The sequence below is a fragment of the Theropithecus gelada genome, chromosome 11 (assembly GCF_003255815.1).
Source record: "Theropithecus gelada isolate Dixy chromosome 11, Tgel_1.0, whole genome shotgun sequence".
In the NCBI taxonomy this organism is placed as follows: domain Eukaryota; kingdom Metazoa; phylum Chordata; class Mammalia; order Primates; family Cercopithecidae; genus Theropithecus; species Theropithecus gelada.
In genome coordinates this window covers 59,757,453-59,781,184 of record NC_037679.1, presented here as the reverse complement: position 1 = coordinate 59,781,184, position 23,732 = coordinate 59,757,453, and the positions used below count along the sequence as shown (strand labels likewise).

General features: G+C 38.5%; 1 protein-coding gene across 5 annotated transcripts in view; it reads right to left on the bottom strand.

Moving 5' to 3' along the window:
* Nucleotides 1-23,732, bottom strand: part of NR1H4 (nuclear receptor subfamily 1 group H member 4) — an 85,990-nt gene that overhangs the window by 16,999 nt on the left and 45,259 nt on the right. For 2 of the 5 annotated variants that reach the window (XM_025402137.1, XM_025402135.1), the window contains 5 exons: nt 12,318-12,470; nt 10,227-10,360; nt 8,663-8,761; nt 8,236-8,335; nt 4,450-4,596 (listed from right to left, as the gene is read on the bottom strand). In XM_025402137.1, the coding sequence (XP_025257922.1) occupies nt 4,450-4,596; nt 8,236-8,335; nt 8,663-8,761; nt 10,227-10,360; nt 12,318-12,470 (633 nt within the window). The remainder of the gene's footprint in view (nt 1-4,449; nt 4,597-8,235; nt 8,336-8,662; nt 8,762-10,226; nt 10,361-12,317; nt 12,471-23,732) is intronic. The other 3 variants (XM_025402138.1, XM_025402136.1, XM_025402139.1) reach the window with 2 other exon arrangements.

The window sequence follows — 23,732 nt, the reverse complement described above, 5'->3', positions numbered from 1 at the left end:
ACTTGTCAGCTTTGGACATTAACAACTCTGATATTCAGGGAAACAGCCATCTGGAAAGTAAATAAACAGACCAGTTTTATAGCTCTGGACACACCTTCATTCATTTTTTTCATTTGTTCCACAGAATTCTGTTGAGCACCCACTCCGAGCCAGGCACGTGCTAGGTGCCTGGGATAAAATACTGACTCAAAAAGAAGAAAAGCCTGTCTTATTAAGTTTTTATTATCAAACTTCAGGCAAGACTGCAGAATAAATATTAAAGTTAAACATGATTTCAAAGAGATCAAATTGGTTATGAGGTCTATTTCAACAGCTTTAAAAAAATGGGACATGCAGCTAATAAGTAGCGGAGCCCATATTCAATCCAGATTCCACAGTAAGTATCCTTAATCACCACTCTCTCGATGAATAAACCAAACACACATTTGCTAGAGTAGAGAGAGTAGAGACCTATCAGTAAAATGCATAAATTTTGTCATGAGTCATCATTCCTTTTTATTTTATTAGTTTTGTAAGAATTAGATTTTACTGATGGATTTTCTTTTCTTTTCTTTTTATTTTTTTATTTTTTATTTTTTGTTTTTGAGACGGAGTCTTGCTCTGCCCCCAGGCTGGAGTACCGTGGTGCAATCTCGGCTCACTATAAGCTCCACCTCCTAGGTTCACGCCATTCTCCTGCCTCAGCCTCCTGAGTAGCTGGGACTATAGGCGCCCGCCACCACGCCCGGCTAATTTTTTGTATTTTTAGTAGAGACTGGGTTTCACTGTTTTAGCCAGGATGGTCTCAATCTCCTGACCTCGTGATCCACCCGCCTTGGCCTCCCAAAGTGGTGGGATTACAGGCATGAGCCACCGTGCTCGGCTGACTGGGATTTTCTTAAAGGGAGCACTGCCACAGTCCATGGAAGCCAGAATCAAATAAATGACAAAGCTAAGCTGCTGAGGCCTTGCCCATCACAGGTTGAAACCACTATAATTTTCTGCATAAAGAGAGAACCACCAGTGTATGTTCAATAGTCTAAAACAACAATTATATCCATACATGTGAAAATTCAGCCTGTCCTTTAATTCTTTCCTAAGTTGAACTGTCAGTTATTGATTGTGGCTTTAAAATCAGGATACTTCAGTAGCTGGCCTAGTGACTAGCTAAACCACCCATCAGGAAAATTGAATTAGTTAAGAGAAGAAAAGCAGTAAGACTTGTAGAACTGAATGGTGCCTTGGAGGTTACCTGATTCAACCTTTTCCCCTTAGCCTGGACAAACACACACACACACACACACACACACACACACACACACACACACACAGAGAGAGAGAGAGAGAGAGACACAGACACACACACAATCAGTCCAGGACCAAAATCCATGTTTCTTGACAACATAATGTCTTTCGAAAGTTGATAAGCCGCAAAGATATATCTCCCAGATCCTTTCTCTTCTCTCCATTTCTCCTGACAGCAAGCATCACATCTTTGAGACTTCTTGCCTCCTAAGAGGTGACTTCTGTACTGGCTTACCCTAACACTGCTAGAAAATTTGTAAAGCTTGATTTTGACATTTTCCCTCCTCTGCTCAAAAATCTTCCATGTCTCCTATTACTTGGGAAATAACAAAATAATTATCCCAGCATCCAAGGCCCTCAATTATCTGATCCTGTCTTTTTTTCCTCTCTATTTCCCTTTAATGTAACCCTTAATCCAGTCAGCTCAGCTACTCACCCTTCTTTGTGTGCATTCCCTGAGCTTTCTTGCCTCTTTCTCTTTGCTCCTGCTGGTCCTTCTCTCCTGCACCTTGGGTATCCAAATCAAATCTCATTCAAGTCCCAACTCAAATGCTAATAAAACTTTTTTGGAGCTCTGTCAACTAGGAGTCACCATCTCTCTGTTTTTCTCTTCCATATTTTATCATAATCATGGACAGTTAATCTCTTCCCATTAGACTGTAAGCTTCTTAGGGGAAAGAACATGCTTGATTTCTCTCTTCACTGCCACCATAGTACCTTGCCCTTAAATATTTGATAGACTAGTAAATTAATGAATATATTAAGAATAATGCATCTTTTTAAAGTGTGTGGTTTTAAAATCTACCAATGATGCTAGTTACACTTTTTGTTTTTAACGAGGAAAAAACATAATGACTATGGAAATATGTCATTAAAATTAAAAATAATTTTCCTTTTAAAAAATTATTTCACTTATAATACAGATGCAGAACTGCCTGAAAACTTTCCCTCTAATCTCTATCCTAAAATATTGGTTTTAAAAGTCTTTAAATTTGCTTTGGTTAATAATAAGACGATAATACTTTAGAAAGAAATGATCTTGAGAAGTCATCTCATTCATTCTCCACTCCCAACCCATATATGAAATCTCTCGGGAAAATAAGAACTCATCCTATCTTAAGGATCTTCTAAGATAAATTGCACAGAATTCCTGGTAATTCATCTCAATGTCTCTTGAGCTTCCCTGTCACAGTGTTACTCCACAATAAGTTAAACACTGAGTAACTTGTGCTATTATCTCAACTCTTGAGAGTTAGTATAGCATAGTGGTTAAGACACAAAACTTCTTTTTTTTGAGACTGAGTCTCACTCTGTTGCCCAGGCTGGAGTGCGGTGGTGCGATCTTGACTCACTGCAACCTCCATCTCCTGGGTTCAAGCAATTCTCCTGCCTCAGCCTCCTGAGTAACTGGGATTACAGTGCTACCACACCCAGCTAATTTTTTATATTTTTAGTAGAGATGGGGTTTCACTGTGTTGGCCAGGCTGGTATTGAACTCCTGATCTCAAGTGATCTACCCACCTCTGACTCCCAAAGTTCTGAGATTATAGGCATGAGCCACTGCGCCCATCTGACACAAAGCTTCTGAAATCAGACTTCCTCTCTGTCATTGGGAAAGTTATTTAACCTTTCTTTGTCTCAGCTTTTTCATCTGCAAAATGGGAATGATAATAGTATTTATTCATAGAATATTTGAGAAGATTAGATGAAATCATATATGTATTTAGAAAAGTGTCTGAAACTGACCATGTGTGGTGGCTCATGCCTTTAATCCTAACACTTTGGAGGCCGGGCGCAGTGGCTCAAGCCTGTAATCCCAGCACTTTGGGAGGCCGAGACGGGCGGATCACGAGGTCAGGAGATCGAGACCATGCTGGCTAACACGGTGAAACCCCGTCTCTACTAAAAAATACAAAAAATTAGCCGGGGGGCGTGGCGGGCGCCTGTGGTCCCAGCTACTCGGGAGGCTGAGGCGGGAGAATGGCGTGAACCCAGGAGGCGGAGCTTGCAGTGAGCTGAGATCCGGCCACTGCACTCCAGTCTGGGCGACAGCGAGACTCCGTCTCAAAAAAAAAAAAAAAAAAAAAAAAAATCCTAACACTTTGGGAGGCCGAGGTAGGTGGATCACTTGAGGCCAGGAGTCCAAGACCAGCCTGGCCAACATGGTGAAACCCTGTCTCTACTAAAAATAGAAAAATCAGCTGGGTGTGATGGCGTGCACCTGTAGTCCCAGCTACTTGGGAAGCTGAGGCACAAAAAAATCACTTGAACCCAGGAAGGAGAAATTGTGGTGAGCCAAGATCACGCCACTGCACTCCAGCCTAAGCAACAGAGCAAGATTCTGTCTCCAAAAAAAAAAAAAAAAGTTAACTTTGGTCGGGCATGGTAGCTCACACCTGTAATCTCAGCATTTTGGAAGGCCAAGTAAGGCTGATCGTTTGAGACCAGGAGTTTGAGACCAACTTGGGAAACATGGAGACACCCTGTCTCTACTAAAAATACCAAAATTAGCTGGGTGTGGTGGTACATACCTATAATCCCAGCTACTCGGGAGGCTGAGGCACAAGAATTGCTTGAACCTGGGAAACAGAGGCTGCAGTGAGCTCAGGTCACACCACTACACTCCGGCCTGGGCAAAGAGCAAGACACTGTCTAAAAAAAAAAAAAAGAAAAGAAAAGAAAGAAAAGAGAAAGAAAGAAAAAGAAAAGTGTCTGAAACCTAGTAAATGACATATAAATGTTACTATTAAAATGTCTTCTTATTTTATTTTGATACAGATATAAAATAGCTGGATACTTAGTCTTACATACCTGAAGATTTTAAATAAATAATCTTTTTTTTTTTTTTTGGCTGAAGAATCCCAGCTCCTTTGTGCTAGTTTTTAAAAATCAGATGAATTTTCCAATCTTTACAAAAGTCTTCCTTTGGCTCTTCATCTATGTGCGGTAAAGGGGTAGTTTTGCTACTTTGCTATTACAACAGAGATATTTGAACCAAGCCTCTAGAAGTCTTATTATTTAACATGTATCTTTTTAGAGTCATTCTTCATGCTAGGCACAACAGGCATATAACATTGCGTAAGATGGGCAAGAGCCCCGCCTTCATGGAGCACACCAATTTTACTCATAGAAACAAACTCTTTTACCATTAGCCAAATCACTTACCACTATTTCGAATTCTTTCTTCCAATAGGTCAGAATGACCAGACGGAAGTTTCTTATTGAAAATCTCAGCTGAACGAAGGAACATAGCTTCAACCGCAGACCCTTTCAGCAAAGCAATCTGGTCTTCATGGTCCAAAGTTTGAAATCCTAGGTAATGATGATAATCAAATTAGTATCAGGGAGTAACAATATTTTATGATAACCATCATTGCCATTGATAAAACATTTTCATCAAGTGATTTTGTAGTTGTTTTACAATTGGGTAGTCTAGTTGAGTCCATTTGTACTCGCCAACAAAATAGAGGTTGTTATCTTCATTGAGCAGAATTTATTAAACAAGCTGGGCAAAGGGAGATGTCAAGTCCAAGCAGATACATATATTATGGCATAGATACACTGATTCAGATGAAGAAACCCTCAGAAACTAGATGCAGGCAGATTTTCTTTGAGCCATTATGTTAGTCACACCTGATGTGACAGGGTCAACTCTGCAGATTGGAAGCATCTACAAGCCAGAAAAAAACTTTATATGCACCCAGAATATTTAGCTAACTCATGAGTCTTTAGTCAAGCTAAAGAATGGGTAGTATTTCCCAAAAAAAAGCCAATCAAAGTCAAATTGGTGTATCTGCTCTGAACTTAGTACTGCAACACACAGGGTAGGGGAAAATCAGAAAAATACGGTAAGAATTGCCAACCTGAGGAAATATAACACTGCCTGGAAAATTCAAAGTCGTTATGCAGGCTTATATGGTACAGTCCCAACAGCTTCTCTGAACTCATTTTCTACTCCTTATTCCCCCTACTTTTTGTGTTCCAGCCACACTGACCCCCTGGCCCTGCTGTGAGCACACAAGCCTCTTTTTGCCTCAGAGATGAATGTTCTTCCCAGATATCCCCAAGCCCCATGCCCCGCTCCCTCCTGCAATCAAGCCTCTGCTCCAGCATTCCCCAATCTAAAATACACTCCCCACCACTACTAGTATCTACCTTCTTTATTTTAATTTATAGAACTTATCACCACCTGACATGATATTATAGATTTATTTGCTTATTCATTAATTATCTGCCACCTCTACTGGAGTGTACATTTCTTGGAGGTAGAGGCTTTGTTTTTATTTTCTTTTGTATCCCTGTTTCCTGGCACATAACAGGTACCTAAGAATTATTTGTTGGATAATTGACAGATTGAATGAATGAATGAATGGGAAACAAAACACAAGCTCATGTGCATGCTGGCACATATACTCACATAAATAGAGATAACACCATAAGGGTCTAAATGGCTTAGGAAGAACTAAATAGCAAAGGGAGTATAGAGAAGAGAACAACGCTAAAGACTGAGCCACCATCCTAGAGAATCTAAGAGCTTCTTTGAGAAAAGGAGCCATGCCTTACTGCTTTCAGGGACTCCAGCACCCTGGACAGTGCCTGCACAGGGTGTGCTCAATGAATACTGAATGGAATGATTCAATTCAGTTTTTCACAAAATATCCCTTCAGTATTGGTACTATATCCCTACTATTACTACTTGTAATAATGCTATCTCTGTCATTATTGTCCATTTTTTTTCCTTCTCAAGGGTCTTTTGCCTTTTATTTCCTTCCATATTTTAAATTTTTTCCTTCTGCTTTACTCATTGAACACACATAATTGTACTCACTCCCTCAGGAATTAAGCTAGGCACTGGGAATTAAGAGATGCTAAGATGTTACTATTGCTTTCAGATAAGCTACTTTCTTATGAATAAGGTTTTTATTTGTCTTCAATTATTTCTTGATTCAAGACCAAGTGACCATGTGAACTTACAAAATCTCTTCCCATAAATAACCAAAAACATCTCCCTTGTCCAGTTCTTTCCCCCACAGTTTTTACTTTTATGTCATCCAGTTTTTTATTGATACTGTCTTCCGTTTAATTAGCATATAGTAAATTAAGTTCCTCTTTCATTGTTAATAAAGAAATGACAGCATAGTAGTGTTTCAATGATAGTGAGAACTTTCTCCTCACACTTTATGAGTTTTATGTAGGCTTATGTCTATCTGTGACACATTTAATAAAATAATAGCATAATGATGGAAAAAAGAAGGCAAATTAACATGTTTAATTAACATCCTATATCAGAAGTTATCTTCTGTAATTTAATATTATAGTATTATGCTGCTATACAAGGTATTTATTATACTCTTCTAGACCATGGGATTTCAATACACCAATATTTTCATAAACATTGAAACAACTAAAATCCATTAGCTTAGATAGCATTGATGATGTGGCAAAAAGAATTTGAGGCTAGGATATAAGAAGACTCCCACATTCTAGTTTCTATACTGGCACCATCAGAATGAGTGTGGATAAGTTAAGTCCCTCTCCCTCACCTTACACATACAACTGTTCCTCAAGCCCTATCAGTTTTTGAATCTCTCTTCTTTTTGTTTCTTCTTCTCTTCCCTACTGCTATTGCTTTATTTCAAGCCCTGTTGCCTGGACTTGTGCAGTAGCATACTACCTGATCTTCCCTGCCCCCAGGCCGTTTCCATTCAAATTCATCTTACATGAACCTGATTAAGTCATTTCTGTATAACAAAAACTTCATCATTTCCCTCTGTTACAAAAACCACCAAAATCTCTTTACTATCCAGGGGACACAGATTAAATTCCTTAGTTAGGCCTTCATCAGTCTGGTACCAACTTACCTTATTGTCTAACCTAGGAGCCCACCACAGACACTGTGCTATTACCACAATGAATTTTCTCTCCCACCTGGAATAATCCTATTCTTGTATGCCTCAGTGTCTTTTAACAAGCATATCTCTCGGCCAGGCATGGTGGCTCACTCCTGTAATCCCAGCACTTTGGTCAAGGCAGGCAGGTCATTTGAGGTCAGGAGTTCGAATCCAGCCTGTCCAGTATGGTGAAATCCCATCTCTACTAAAAATACAAAAATTAGCTGGGCGTGGTGGCATGTGCCTGTAGTCCCAGCTACTCAGGAGACTGAGGCAGGAGAATTGCTTCAACTAGGGAAGCAGAGGTTGCGGTGAGCCAAGATCATGCCATTGCACTCCAGCCTGGGCAATAGAGTGAGACTCCGTCTCAAACAAAACAAAACAAAAACAAAAAAACAAGCAGATCTCTCATCTTGGAATGCCGCTTCTTCTCCATGCCAACTGGAAAACTTCTTTTTCTTTTAGACTCAACTCAAATATGATCCTCCCTGAAGTCTCTCCATCTTTCCTAGACACAATTAGCAACCAGTTCCTCTCTGTTCAAACAGCACTTTGTATGTATGTGTATGTATGTGTATTTATTATCATTATTATTATTATCACCTTTGACCACTCTCCCTGAAGGTAACAGTCAGGCACTTAGTATAGAGTAGGTATCAACAACTGCTTCCTGAAGGAATAAATGGGTGAATGACAACCTTGCAAAGTTTCAATTTTTAATCTACTGATTTTGAAGAGTTATTATACATTATTTTAAATATCCTTTCTAGTTCTAATATCTTATGTCTATAGTAGTTAGACTTGTTAGTTTAAATCAGATATTAGATTATTTTCATTTTACAAAGAACAGACCTGCCTTTCTCAATGTCACAAGACTATTGCAGAGAATAGCAGTGAAATAAGTACATGTGAAAATACTTGGCAAAGTAATACTGAAAATAGAGCTGATCTCACAGGAATGTTTTGAAAAATAAAACACCGTGTGTAAAACAGGTAATCTAATCTGTGAGCACATATTTAAATTCTCAATAAATATTAACTTTGATTATTTAAAAAATACCTGGTAGCTTTTTTGTGAATTCTACAAGAACTTGTACATGATTGGTTGCCATTTCCGTTAAAATGAGAAAATTTTCTTCTGCACTGAATTCTTCTTTTAACTAAATTTTAAGAAAAAAAAGATTAATAAGTAGATAAGAAAACGATAATATAAAACCATTAGACTAAAGAAAAACTAGATTTAGATGATAAAATTTGAAAACCCATCTTACTGTTTCTCAGATCTTTGGAGGGCAATTATCAAGATAGATGGGAGACTTCTTACTCTTGAATTGTTTAATGTTGCTAAGAGTTTAAAAGTCTAACTTGAATTCTCAGCTCTAATCATTTCAAAGTAACATATTCACATATAAATTATACCTTCAAGGCAGTAAAATCTCCAGGAAATATTAACATTAAACCCACATATTTTCAGATATTATACATACAATTTTATTTGTTATTTCCTGAGGCATCTTCTGTTTGCTATATGAATCCATAATGTAATGTAGAAGATTCTGTTGATCTGGGGTGAGTTCAGTTTTCTCCTACACTGGCAAGAAAATAAAAGGTGTTAGGGAAGTTGTGTATAAAGCCTTCTTTCTATATGGGCATTCATCTGGAGGGAACTAATAGCAGAAATTATTTTTTTTAAAAAGCCATAAATACGGCAGGAATTATGAGCTCTAATAGAGTGTATAATTTCTTTCTCTGGGTCCTCGGGCAGGCCATATCACATTTCACTGTATTTTCCCATCTATAAAATATGAATAACAAAATATTCCACTTGTGTATTTCTTAGGAATAAATGGTAGTCTGGATATGAAGACTAGTGAGCCCATTCATATTGAAGGTCACTGAAAGTTCAAGCTTTAATTATAACTAATGAAAGGTTCTCACATAGTATGACTACTATGAATACTACATTCATATGGTATTCAACATGAATTCCACTTGGAGAAATCATCTAAGAGTACTCATGTGGAGGAGGGATCAACAAACTGTGGTCCATGGACCAAATCCATTGGATTGTAACACAGCCACACTCATTTGTTTATGTGTTGTCTGTGCTACTTTTGCACTAAAATGGTAGAGTTGAGTAGTTGTTGTAGATACTATGTGGGCAAAGCTCTTTAAAGAAAAATGTTTGTCAACCTCTAAAATAGAGAGTCAATAATCTGGACAATTCAGATCCCAAACATCTCCTTCTCCCTCTACAGCATCTTTTGAAGAGTGTGAATAATTATGTCAACTCTTTGCTTTCTTATACCAAAGTGTTACTGACGAAGCACTATGGCAAAATAATGCTTTCATATAAAATACTTTTTCTTAAATAAATATAAAATTATGGATTTATAAAACTAAATGTGGATAAAGTTTTGTCAACAATGAATAAATATTGAGAAGGGTATGGTTTGGACAATCATAACTTATTGGTTTTTCAGTTAATGGCAAAATAAAATTCCATCAAATGTCCTTTGCATTCTCACAATGTGTTTGTCTAAACATCTTGGATGATGTTCCCCTATTTTGTCCTGAGTTGCTCAATGGATTTCTTGAGAAATTTGTGACCTCAGTGTGTAGCACTTTTCTCTATGGGTCCACACATGTGTATTCACCCTGTTTTACTCATTTATAAGGATTAATCCATAGCCTCTATTGAGACCACATTCTTCCCAGTTTGAGCCTTTCTTCTCAAAAAGAGGGAAAAAATGGTCAATACGCAGTGGGAAAAAATCCATTTTATACACCAAATCATTCCTGCTGGCAAACACTAGGTAGTAGGACTGGAATGGAGTCAGAGAGAAGGAAAACTTTCACTTTTTAGTTTATGCACTGCTATTATTTGAATGTTTACATTGAAGTATGTATTAGGAATCCATTTTAATGAACAATTGGACTAGAAATTCAGCTGTGCCTGTGGCTTTAATTTGAAAGCCTCCTGGCCAGCTCACTATGTACCTAGAAACTCAGTTCCTGCCAGTCTTGGCAGACACCATTGCATATTATTACCCTGCATGACTTGGTTGTCGAGGTCACTTGTCGCAAGTCACGACCTTGACTGTCTTCATTCATGGTCTGATCTGCATGCTGCTTCACATTTTTTCTCAGTCGCTTAGATTTACACTGAATTTCGGTTAACAAGCCTAAAATAAATAAGCATAGAGACTTCACCAATCACAGAAAGTACTGTTGGGTGTGTGGTCATAAAACCACTGATATGTACCTGGCCCAGAAGATCCCCTATGCAATGACACAGAACTAATGCTAGCCCTTTATGCGTTTTAAAAAGGGAAGGCCAAGGTTTGAGATTTAATCTTGAACAAGTAGTTTAACCTCTGTGAATCTCAGTTTCCTCATTTGTAAAATGGGAATAATATCTACCTTATAGAGTTTTGTGTAGATTAAAAGCAATCAGATCATTTTAAAATGGGCTTTATATAAAGAACTTGTGATACGAAAGCATTGTACAAATGCAAGGGATTCAGTCAATGAAAAGGTGAATGACACTCTCCCTGTTCCTGCTCTAGGGGACCATGAAAATTGGTGTTTTAAAACATGCCATTAATATTATTTTCAGCCATGTTTACATATTGTACCAGAAGAAGGATATTGAATTTCACATTAAACATATATAAACTTATTGAGAAAAATAAATGTTAGCATCCTTTAGGGATATTTTAAAAATCCTGTTAATTTTGAGAACAGTGCCAATTCCCGAGAATATAGTTAAAAATAAAAATAATACAAGGTGACTTTAAAAATGTCTTTGAATGATCAATCAACCTCATTGATTTACACTTAAAGGGAGCTATTAAAAATAATGTAAAACAATCTTCCCTTCATCCCATTTAACGTCCTTACTCTTCTCTCAATGCCAATAAAACAAAGTTCCAGGAATTTCTTTGTACAGGGAATTTATTTTATAGAACCATGAAATATCTGCATCTGTTACTGGACGAGTTTGTGTTCGTAAATATTATAGATTGCTATATGTGGCTTTATGCAAAATGTCCTCAGAGCTCCAGCTGGAACAAGTTCATATCTAAGTGATGAGCAATATGAGCTGCGCAGTGTCAGAGTAAGTGTTTCCATTGTGAGATTGGATTCCAGCAGCAGCCCCTATTGCAGGCTCTCGTTTCATGTATGCTAAGATGCGATTGTGATCAGCTGCTATAAAACTTTCATCCACCCAGAGCTGGATTATTTACACAGACCTATTTTCCCCCAATCGGCACGCATTATTTCCCTGGGTCCATCCCAGTTGCCTGTACAGTTTGGTAACAATAGAACTGGAGTCACCTTCTGAAGGCTTTTATTTCATGTGGCATTCCCTGCCTGAATGCTATCATCCCCTTGGTGACATTTGTTTGTCTATTTGTGTTTTGAGGAGAAACAGGACATATCTCAGAATCTGAGTGGTCTGTAGAATTTGCAGAATGAAAAATTAATTATGTTATATACTAGCATGCATTCCAATTTTTGATGAAGATTATAGTTCCTCACAAAGCCAGCAGTTTAATACAGTGTCTCCTTATCAGATAGAAGGACAAAATTATATTAAAACTGGGAGTAGTTAATTTCCGGTGTAAACCTATACAAATTGGTTCAAAGCTGCACTAAGAGAAGACAGATTCTTAATAAAATGACTTGGTTTAAAACTCTATTTAGACAATTCAGAGGCAGTTATACCTTATAAAGCACTCTTATTTTTTTCCACAATAGTGAATTTGTATGCTAATTAAGCAATACATAATAAGTATATTAAAATCAAATTTAGAGGAAACTTTTAGACTGTCATTCGTAGCTCATTACAGCACGTTACTTGAATGGTACGCTAATGCCACTGGGCTCTATGTATAGTTCACTGTGACAAAGAACAACAACAACAACAAAAAAAAAACCAGACATTTCTTTTGGGTGACTAAAATGCTCTTTAGTTGACAGTTTGGACAATTTCAGTGGTTCATTACCCTTTTCAAGAACTTAGATGGCTTAGTAGGTTCCTTCTTTAATATGTGAAGTAGCACTGTCGTGATGAGTTACCTGACGTCTGCCTCCTTAAGAGATTTTTAGTGAAATGTAATTGCTTGAAGTGAATACCTGTATACATACATTCAGCCAACATTCCCATCTCTTTGCATTTCCTTAGTCGACACTCTTGACACTTTCTTCTCATGTACATATCCATCACACAGTTGCCCCCGTTTTTACACTTGTACACGGCGTTTTTGGTAATGCTTCTCCTGAAGAAACCTGTGGGAGAAACACTGAAAAGTGTAAAAAGTCCTCTTACAGCTTCTCAGGAAAAACACAGGTATGGATTGAGAGATGCCAGGACATTTTCTCACAAACTGCTAAAGAGCACCCAGGCCACCCTTGAGCACACCAGTGACAAATACTTTATATGACATTGTGTTGTCGAGAAGGCTGTTGTTTTTAATTTATCTTTCAGAAATAAAGACAAGTTTGAATTATAGCCTCTCTTAGGAAAAATGTGAATTTGTTTTCTAAGATAAATTACTTTCATAGATCTTTATTGGGGGACAATTCTATGCCACTGAGCACTAAGTGCCAAGGGTACAAAGGCAAACAGTTCACCCCTGGGCTCCGAGAGTTTAAAGGTTGGCTGAGGACAAAGACACACAAACAACGAAACAAGTGGAATTACATGTTGTCTGGGCTCTAAAAACTGCATGGCGGCAGAGCAAATACACAGACTCCTCAGTTTGGGATAAAGAGGTCAGGATAGGAAGTGAGCATTGAGCTAAGTTTTGGAAAGTGAGTTGCTGTTAACCAGGCATTCAGGGAGAAAATGGCATTCAAGGTTTCAATTCAGTACTTTATATGCCAGCCTGGCATAATAATAAAAATGCCAACCTTGAGCTAAAAGCAAACATCTCCCCCAAGAAGGCATAGCACAGCTGCAGCCTATTAACAGGTAAGATGCCTAGAGTGAAAAAGGGAGGTAACCGGCTTCAACTCTGCTGCTCCATTTCCCCACTTTCTGCTTTCTCCTCCATCTGACTAACCATAGTTTCTGACACTTTCAGAGTCAAGGAGGCAGTGTCGAATAGGGAGAGGACTGTGAGAGAGGTAAGAGAAGAAATGACAGGAAGGCAGTTACTGGACTAGTGTTGCTGTAAGCCGGTTTGTGTGTAGCAAGTTTTCAAAGTTGACTCTCCATTGGGTTGGGTTCTTTAGAGACTTCTCATCTTTGGGATACTTTCATCTGAACTTTGTTTTTTGTTTTTTGTTTTTTTGAGACAGAGTCTCACTCTATCACCCAGGCTACAGTGCAGTGGCACAATCTCGGCTCATGCAGCCTCTGCCTTCCGGGTTCAAGCGATTCTCCTGTCTCACCCTCTGGAGCAGCTGGGATGAAAAGTGCCACTCACCACGCCCGACTAATTTTTGTATTTTTAGTAGAGATGGGGTTTCACCATGTTTGCCAGGCTGGTCTCAAACTCCTGACCTCAAATTATCTGCCCGCCTCAGCCTCCCAAAGTGCTGGGATTACAGGCATGAGCCACCACACCCAGCCTCATCTGAACTTTTTTGATGAGGGCAAATACATCTCTATTCTAGCCCATGGTATGTGTCTCCTTCAACATCTAGGAATTTGGCGATTCACTCCACGATTTTTACACTGAGGTCACTCCTTGTGGTTCTCTTGACATGGACCTAAGATAACCCCATAATGGCTTTCTCTGATCTAGCAATCTCTGTGGAGCAGAGAAATCTCTCCCACTTATCCAGGAGCAGTCAGCCACCCAGCTTCCTGCCTTCCAACTTCTCAGGTGAAAGGGAGACACAAAGTCCCCATGTCTATCAGCTTCAGGGGATACATGTCAACCTACTCAAGTAATCATCTTGAAGACTCTTTCATTGGGCTTGGCGCAATAGGACCTCTTCAGTATACATTTTGGGGACACAAGGGGACACCATTTTCCAATCCTCAAAAAGTTACTACACGTTCCAGTGGTGGCCCGAGGGACAGACACTCCCACTTCCAACATTCTCCTTTGTAGTAGGGATGTAAGATTCACACAGCACACTAGTCACATGCTCCAAAATCTTTACAAGACCTCTCTGTAATTTCCAACTCCTGATCTCTTCATTCTCTCAAAATAAGTGACATGTTTAACTGGTTCTTGAATATCCACTGTGAAATTTCTGCCAGATGGGCTCACCTTGGAATGTAGCATCTAGTGTCTTCATGTCTCTATCAAAACTGAGAGGAGTCCTTCTTATTTTAACAGACTGTTGGAATAATATCTAACATTTCTTAAGCACTTAGTAGCTATTGTTTGAACAACTTTACCTCCATTTACTGATTTAATTGTCATATCAATTTTATGATGAAGATAGTATTATTTGTCCCCATATCATAGATGAAGAAAAAAGGCACAGAGAGTTTAAGTACCTTGGCCATGATCACATGGTTAGTAGTTGGCTAGGAAGGTTCAAACCCAGGCAGTCATGCACTAAAGCCTGTACTCTTAACCACTGTCTTGCAATTACCACCCTTGGGTCACAAGAGAGTAAAATAATTTACTGTTAAGTAAAAACTATCTGAAAGCTGCATTCTCTGACCTGGGAAATACCAAGATGAATAAGACATTCCTTGTCTTCAGAGTTGCATACTTAGTTGGAATAAACAGAAGTAAATTTACAGCATAATACAAAATATGAGTAATAAGATAGCTAAACAAGGAATAAATTATTGAAATGTAGAAACAGGTCCACACCATATGCTTGTAAAGATTGTGCCACATTTAAGGAGGAGAGGCAGCAATTACATTGCACCCATGTAGAGCTGCATATTTCTTATGACAATTTTCCAGCAGAAGGCACTTAAAAATTGTTCTAACAAGGTAAGTATAATATGACGATTTCCTAACTGCTAGAAGTCAAGTGCCTCGAAGAAAAGGCATTGCATAGACTGGGAGTGATCCTGATTAATTAAGAGTAGCCAGAATCAGGGAGAGGTCCGTGAAGGAAATAGAATTTGATTTGGGCCTTGAAGGATAAGTAAGGTTTTAGAAACATGGACCATGAGGGAGGAAAGACATTCAGAAAAATGAACAAACAGGGTGTTATGAAAATTCCAAGAAAGGGTGGATACTCCGTCTTGGTGGCAGTAGGGTAGAGTATGGAGAGAATTAGTGGGAGACGGGTAAGCAGTTGTAGTAGGAACAGAATCTGATGAAGTGTCCTTGAATACCAAGCAAAGGAGTTGAGTCTTTACCATGTTGAAAGAGGAAAGCCATTAAAGGCTTTGACAGGGGAGAGTATGACCTAACCTGTATGTTGGGAAGCTCCTTGGAGCAAGGTAAAGAAAGGTGAAATGGGTATTGGAGACTAGAGACAGGAGACTATTGCCATAATACAACTGAGAGGCTACCAATGTCTGAACTAAAGTGGGACAGAATAGAAAAGAGGAAACAGAGAGAATATCAGGCTTTGGTAACTCGTGAAATATGAAAACAGAGGCTGAAGGAAAAGTTAGAGATGTCAAGGTTAAGAAAGTCACGGACTTGCTTGTGAATTTTTCAGATGGTGTAAATTTCAGTAGGAGAGATCTTAACATTTTCCTAAATGTCAAATCCAACCAAATAAAGTCTAAAAAAAGACTTTGTGCTACAGATCAGTGTTGATATTGAGAGTGCAAATACCAAAGCATGCATTTTAAGAGACTAAAAGCAAAAAGAGGACTTTTTCTTTCCTGGTACCAAATCATGACCTCAATGTCCTCTTGAGCCTACATGAGTCAGCCTTCCTACTAATAATCTTCTGCCCCTCCCAGGAATGATTTCCTTTAAAACTGTCATAGATACTGATAGACAGCTTAATAGTTAACAGAATAAAACTCTTTCTTCCAAGATGAGTCAAAGGAACAGTGCGTGGAATCATTCTGCAGGGTTTTTTGACTCTGGTATTAACTGAAAAAGAAATCATTATCATATCAATAGCTGAATTAATTAGCTTTCACTCTGAGATAGCAACACAATATTATCATTATATCATTTAAATATGGGTACATATACTGTATTTATACTTATGCAAATCTATCCATACACATAACTCTGCCTCTGTCTTGCTCTTTCTTGTGCATATTCAACAATGCTCATATCAGAAAAGTCATTTGAAAATGAATGGAAAGGAAATTCACTGAGGAACAGAGCCTTGCTAGTAATACAGGATGAGTAGACAGAGTTGGCATTGCCATCTGGGGAATGTGTAGCACCAGTGGGATCCCTGGGGTAGCAAGCAAACAGCTAGAGGATGGTACTTTTATATGGATTCCTCAATTCTGCAGAATATTGCACACTGCTTTTCCACCTCTATTTTTTTTTTTCTTTTCCGAGATGGAGCCTTGCTCTGTGGCCCAGGCTGAAGTGCAGTGGCATGATCTCAGCTCACTGCAACCTCTGCTTCCCAGGTTTAAGCAATTCTCGTGCTTCTTTATACTGGTGGAAGCCACATACCACACCCTATTCTCAAGTCATACACACATATGTGTACATACACATGCACGTACCAGACTCCAGTGACTGATACTGGTAGCCACTGGTAGTAGGCCACCCACTACTTTGCAATCAATAAAATATTGGTTGATGTTGTAAAACTTTAAGGGTCTACAAGCTTTTAAAATAGCAGCAAACACACAGAGGTGAGTAATTAGATATCTTTCCATTCAAGATGACCTAAATGGAGACAGCTTCTAGATCTGTCTCCATATGTAAAGCACTTATTTTGTGCCAGGCACTGTTCTAAAATGGTAAATGGCAATTCATTTCCTATTCATAACAATCCAATGAGGCAGATACTATTATTATTGCTTTCTTACCAAAGAGGAGACTGAGTTACAAAGAGGTTAATTTGCTCAAGGTCCTGCAGAGAACAAATGGTAGAGTTCAGATGTGAACCTTGATAAGCTCACCCTCTGCATTCTTTTTATTTTTTATTTTTTTTAGACAAGGTCTTGCCCTGTCGCCCAGGGTGGAGCGCACAGTGCAATCATAGCTCACTGAAGTTTCAAACTCCTGGGCTCGAGCGATCCTCTCACCTCAGCCTCCTGAGTAGCTGGGACTACAGGTGCACCCCACTATGCCCAGCTATTAATAATTTTTAAATTTTGTGTAGAGACTGAGTCTAGCTATGTTTTCTAGGCTGGTCTCAAACTCCTGGACTCAAGCAATCCTCCTGCCTCAACCTCCCAAAGTGTTGGGATTACAGGCATGAGCCACTGTGCCCAGCTGACTCTGTGCTCTTAACCACTGCCTTATGCTGTCCTTTTAGTAGGAAGTTTACATTTTTAAAAATTATCTTGAGACATGAATCTACCCAAGTTTTACACAGCATGGCAAGTGCCAGCCCATAACAAACTTGTTACCTTCCCCAATTTGAGTTCATAAATGATTGTTTTGCAATAATTGTAGGAACATTAAGATGAACGGATAACTGATCAAGGTATTTATGTGTGCTTTGTTCTTGCTTCTATTGCTTTTTCATTTTCTTTTCCATCCCAAGAGGGCAGAAACTCTTCTTCACTTGCTGGCACAAAAGCTGCAATGTTTCTGTCTCTAAATAAAGATAACTCTCACATATGATTTTTGTTTTCAACCTCTCATTGAAACGGTTATATTGGATCATCTCAAAGATGTTGAAGGTGGAGGTCAATGCTTGTAGAATTGGGAATGGGATGAGTCTGGGAGGTTCTGTGAGTATTGAACCAGCACTAATAAAGAGCTTCTAGAGGAGTGACAGATCTCCAATGATGTAGTTCTGAGATGAGGACAGGAAGATACTAAGAACCATGGCCTTGAAAACCCTGGGGTAAGATGTCCATGCTGGACTGTGGCTGAGTTGTTCATATTCAAGGGACCAATTAAAATTTGAACATGATCCTGAGGTTTGTGCACGATCCTGGAGGAAGGAGTATTCTCAAACACAGACCAAATGAATTTCACATCAGCCGGGAGAGTTATGAGCTTAGAAGAGATTAAATTTGATTTAGAGAAATATAGGAATATAACACATCTTACATCACAAAGCGTTTCTAAAAGGTTACACATAATGCATATAGAAGACATAGAGGTGACTACTTAAAGAACTAAGTGAAAATGAACTAAATGGATATGAAAACGCAATTTATCAAAATGTATGGGATGTGGCAAAAGCAGTGTTTATGAGAAATTTATAGCACTAAAATGAATATATTGATTAAGATCTAAAATCAATAATCTAAGCTTTCACTTTAGGAAGCTAGAAAAGAACAAATTAAATCCAAAATAAGCAAAAAAAAAGTAAACTGAGCAGAGATCAATGAAATTGAAAGTAAGAAAATGATGGAGAAAAATCACTGAAACCAAAAGCTGGGTCTTTAAATAGATCAATAAAAATTAATAGATTCAATAAAATAGATCTATAAAATTAATAAGGCTAGGCTAACCAAGCTCAGCAAGGTTAACCAAGAAAAGAGAGGGAGAGAAGACACAAATTACCAATATCAGAAAGGAAGGAGAGGTCCATCATTACTAATCCCATGGACATTAAAAGGAAAATAAAGAAATACGAATAACTCTAAGCCTGCAAATTTGATAACTTAGATGAAATTCCTGGAAACATATACCCTACTGAAACTCAACAAGGAGAAATTGGTCATCAAAATAGGCCTATACTATTAAAGAAATTGAATCAATAATTAATAACCTAAAACAGAAAGCAACAGGCCCAGATGGTTTCACTGGTTTATTCTGTCAAGCATTTAAATGTCAAGAATTTAAAGAAGAAATGATACCATTCTGTACAATCTCTTCCAGAAAACAGAAGCAGAGGGAACACTTTCTAACTTATTTTATGAGGCCAGCATTACCCTAATACCAAAACTATACAAAGACATTATAAGAAAGGAAAGCTACAAATTCATATCTCTTTTTCTTATTTTGCTTTTTAAATTTAGTGTGTTAGCATTTGTTTTTGTTTATTTTTGTTTTTCTCTGGCATTGTGTTTTGACTCTATTATAAAGATTAGGTCATCAGGTGGGCTTTGGAAGTTTTATTCTTTTGAGATGATCTGGACCAAGCTTTTAATCAGCGTTTCCCAAATTTGAGCCTACCTTGGGGACACCCTGACTCCAAGCCCTATCATTCAACATACTGCAGGACCTCTCAGGCATCTCTGCTGAGGATACCCCTCCTGGAAACTACTGGCTCATCAAGACCATCGACCAGGGTAACTTGGCAACCATGAAGTTGGCCTGACACACCCTAACTAGGAAAGAGGTAGTTGTGCAGATCATTGATAAAATCAAATGGAACTCCTTCAGACTCCAGAGACTGTACAAGAACTGCATGCTGCTGTGCATGCAGCCCCAGTGGGACCAAGAGAACTCAGTGCAGTGGAAGATGGAGGTGTGCAAATTGCTTTGGAGATATCTCAACCAGTTTCCATTTAAGCATATATCCCAGACTTCCAACTCTTTTAAAAGCATTGTCTCCAAAATAACTGATGAGTTTAAGCTTTATAAGGCTGCCAAGAGCCACCTGGGAGACAAGAGGAGGGGCTGGCCATCCTCCCCATATCCCCAAGCCTTCCACCTCAACACTCCCTCTTCAAAACTGCAAAGATTGGAGAGGTGTGTCCTCCAGGGCATTTCTTCCCACCAGTCCCTTCTTTTTTTCTTCCATGTTTGTTGGGAGGGAAAATGGTATTACAGAAATAAATAAAGACCATCCACACATATTTATAAATAAATAAAGACCATCCACCATGCCCGGCTGGGTGCAGTGGCTCACGCCTGTAATCCCAGCACTTTGGGAGGCAGCGGCCGGTGGATCACGAGGTCAGGAGATCGAGACCATCCTGGCTAACACCGTGAAACCCTGTCTCTACTAAAAGTACAAAAAATTAGCCGGGCTTGGTGGCAGGCACCTGTGGCCCCAGCTACTCAGGAGGCTGAGGCAGGAGAATGGCATGAACCTGGGAGGCGGAGCTTGCAGTGAGCTGAGATCGCGCCATTGCACTCCAACCTGGGCGACAGAGCGAGATTCTGTCAAAAAAGAAAGCAAGAAAGCAAGAAGGCAAGAAGGCAGGAAGGCAGGAAAAAGAAGGAAAGAAGGAAGGAAAGAGAGAGAGAGAGAAAGAAAGAAAGAAAAAGAAAGAAAGAGAGAAAGAAAAGAAAGAAAGAAAGAAGAGGAAGGAAGGAAGGAAAGGAGGGAGGGAGGGAAAGAGAAAGAAAGAAAGAAGAAAGAAAGAAAGAAAGGAAAGGAAAGAAGGAAGGAAGGAAGGAAGGAAAAAAGAAAGAAAAAACAATACAAAAAGCAAAGAAAACTGAAGTGGTTCTTAGGGGTTGCCTGTAGGAGCAGGTGAAGAGGGTAGGGCTGGGGCTTTTTCCTGATGATATGCCTTTCTTACCATTTGACTTTGGAATCACGTGCACTCATTGCTTTGACAAAATGCTTATTAAGTGATGAAGGAGTCTAAAGGAGTAGAAAGCAAAAACCCACTGACACCGTCAGACCTACTGGATGTCTACTGAGAGGATGAGGACAGAGGTTATGATGCTCTGCTGGCACTTGGTTTTGGATATCTTCAACAACTATTTAAAGTGCCAGGTAGGCAAACTCCCAGAAGCTGGTGGCCCACAGTGACCAGTACCTGCTCCCAGCATCTTCCCTGGGGTTCCTAGGGGTGTTCTGGGTTCCTAATAGGTGAATTCCAGCACTGGGAGGTGCCTGATGCTGCTTGTAGCTGCCTGAGCCCAAGTGAATTCTTTTGTTCTGTGGGGTTAAACCTTTCACCTCCAAACTCCTGCTTAAATGCCTATTTCCACTTTTTCTTGGGTGTAGATTTGTAACTTTCCTCATTTAGTAATTTATGCTTTAGGACGTTTCTTTTAATCACTACTCATACATATTGTTTATATGTTTGCTTTAAACATGTTCTCTTTTTTAAATTTAGTTTTTATCATCTTAGTTTGTCTTGCCTCATCACCTATGTGTTTATATGGAATATCAGTTCATGTCCCCTGGAAATTATCTTGTTACCATTGCATTTTTCTCTATCTTCTTTTCGATACTCTTTTACTGATTTTATATTTCTTAATCTTTTTGTTTGCTTGACTGTTTTCTCTTTTTGTCTACTTTAGCTCAGTTATGTAGACTGTTTTTCTGCTTTTGCTTTAGAATGGTGACTATGAAGGCAACAATTTGGTCTGGTTTGCTCACCAAGGCATCTCCTATGCTTAGAATACAGCCTGGCATACAAATTGGTACTTAATAATACTTGCTGAATAAAGAATTGGGTTAATTAATAGGAATAGGGAGAGTTTTGAAAACAGTGTATGACCCCAACTGGGGAGGCTGGATGAACAGAGGAATACCAAATAAGAATTCATCAACAAAATAGCATCTAATGATTATTGAGCATGTAAGAGTGCCAGGTACATCATGACTAAAACCCCAAAAACAAATGCAACAAAAACAAACAAATAAATAAATGGGACCTGATTAAACTAAAAAGATTCTACACAGCAAAAGAAATAATTATCAGAGTGAACAGACAACCCAGAGAATGGAAGAAAATATTTGCAAACTATGCATCTGACAAAGTACTAGTATCCAGAATCTATAAGAAACTCAAACAAATCAGCAAAGGAAAAAACAAGTGATCTCATCTAAAAGGGGACAAATGACATGAATAGACATTTCTCAAAAGAAGACATACAAATGGCCAAAAAACACATGAAAACATACTCAGTATCACTAATCATCGGGGAAATGCAAATTAAAATGACAATGAGATACTACCTTACTTCTGCAAGAATGCCCATTTTTAAAAAGTCAAAAAATAATAGATGTTGGTGTGGATGTAGTGAAAGGGGAATGCTTTTCACTGTTGGTGGGAATGTAAATTAGTACAACCTCTATGGAAAACGATACGGAGATTTCTTAAAGAACTAAAAGTAGACCTACCATTTGATCCAGCAATCCCATTAGTGAGTACCCAAAAGAAAAAAAGTAGTTAGATAAAAAGACACATGCATATAAATGTTTATTGCAACCTAACTCACAATTGCAAAGATATGGAACCAACCTAAGTGCCCATCGACCAATGAGTGGATAAAGAAACTGTGGTATATATACACCATGGAATACTATTCAGTCATAAAAAGGAATAAAATAATGTCTTTTGCAGCAACTTGGGTGGAACAGAAGGCCATTATTCTAAGTGAAGTAACTCAGGAATGGAAAACCAAATGCCATATAAGCTATGAGTACGCAAAGGTATACAGAGTGTATAATAGACTTCAGAGACTCAGAAGGGAGGAGGGGAGAGAAGTGTGGGATAAAAAAATACATATTGGATAAAATGTATACTACTCTGGTGACACATACACCGAAATCTCAGAATTCATCACTATGCAATTCATTCATGTAACAAAACACCACTTGTACAACTGTGCCCCCAAAAGCTATTGAAATTAAAAAAAAAAAAAACTTTTTAAAAAGAGTGCCAGGTACTGAGCAAGATATTTTAAAAACAATATCCATTTTTTAAAATTCACAACAACTCACTGATAATAGTAATAATAGCAGGCAATGATTGAGGATTTTCCATTGGGAAGAACTGTGTTAAGTACTTTACACACATCAATTTATTTAATCCTCATGACAATCTATAGATACCTGCTACAAAAGACTATCCTGAAGATTAAATGAATTAGTACATATAAAGCCCCCCAGAACAGTTCCTGCACATAGTAATCACTTGATATAGGTTATCTATCAACATGATTATTACTATCATCATCATCACCACATCACCAACATTACCATCATCACCATCATCATCACCATCACCACCATCATCACCATTATCATCACCATCATCACCATCATCATCATCATCATCATCTCCTCATCCTTATCATCATCTTCATTGTTGTCCTTATCTTACAGGTAAGGAGTCTAAAGCTCGGAAAGGTTAAGTAATTTAGGACACCTGGGAAGACAATCAGCTGGGATAGTGAACCATGTTGTTTGCCCTCAGGGTCCTACTCTTCCCATGATTTTCATGACACTTACTACAAAAGGCTTCCAATGCAGTGAAATAGTTTGGAACCCCATCTTGCACCATACTTCAAGATAACTTGACCTCTAGAATTCATTAGGATCATTATTAAATTGTTTAAAATCAGACCTCACTTGATCTTAAATAGAATGTCAATAAGTTTATATATAGGTCAGTACTCCTCAGCTTTCACAAATGTCCGTAAACAAAAGATCCTTTGGAAACACTACATCTATTCTATACTGGAATAGTTTCAATAATTTTGGAAGCTTTTTTAAAACTTCAAAGCTAAGTCTAATGCTGGTTCACGATCTTATACAAAAATATATTCAGAAAGGCAGTAGGGTCACTCATTTCCTCAGACAGTATCTTTTAGGAATTCTACCATTTTCTGATGTGTGTAGACTCTCTTGGCATTGAAACGAATGTGACAGACA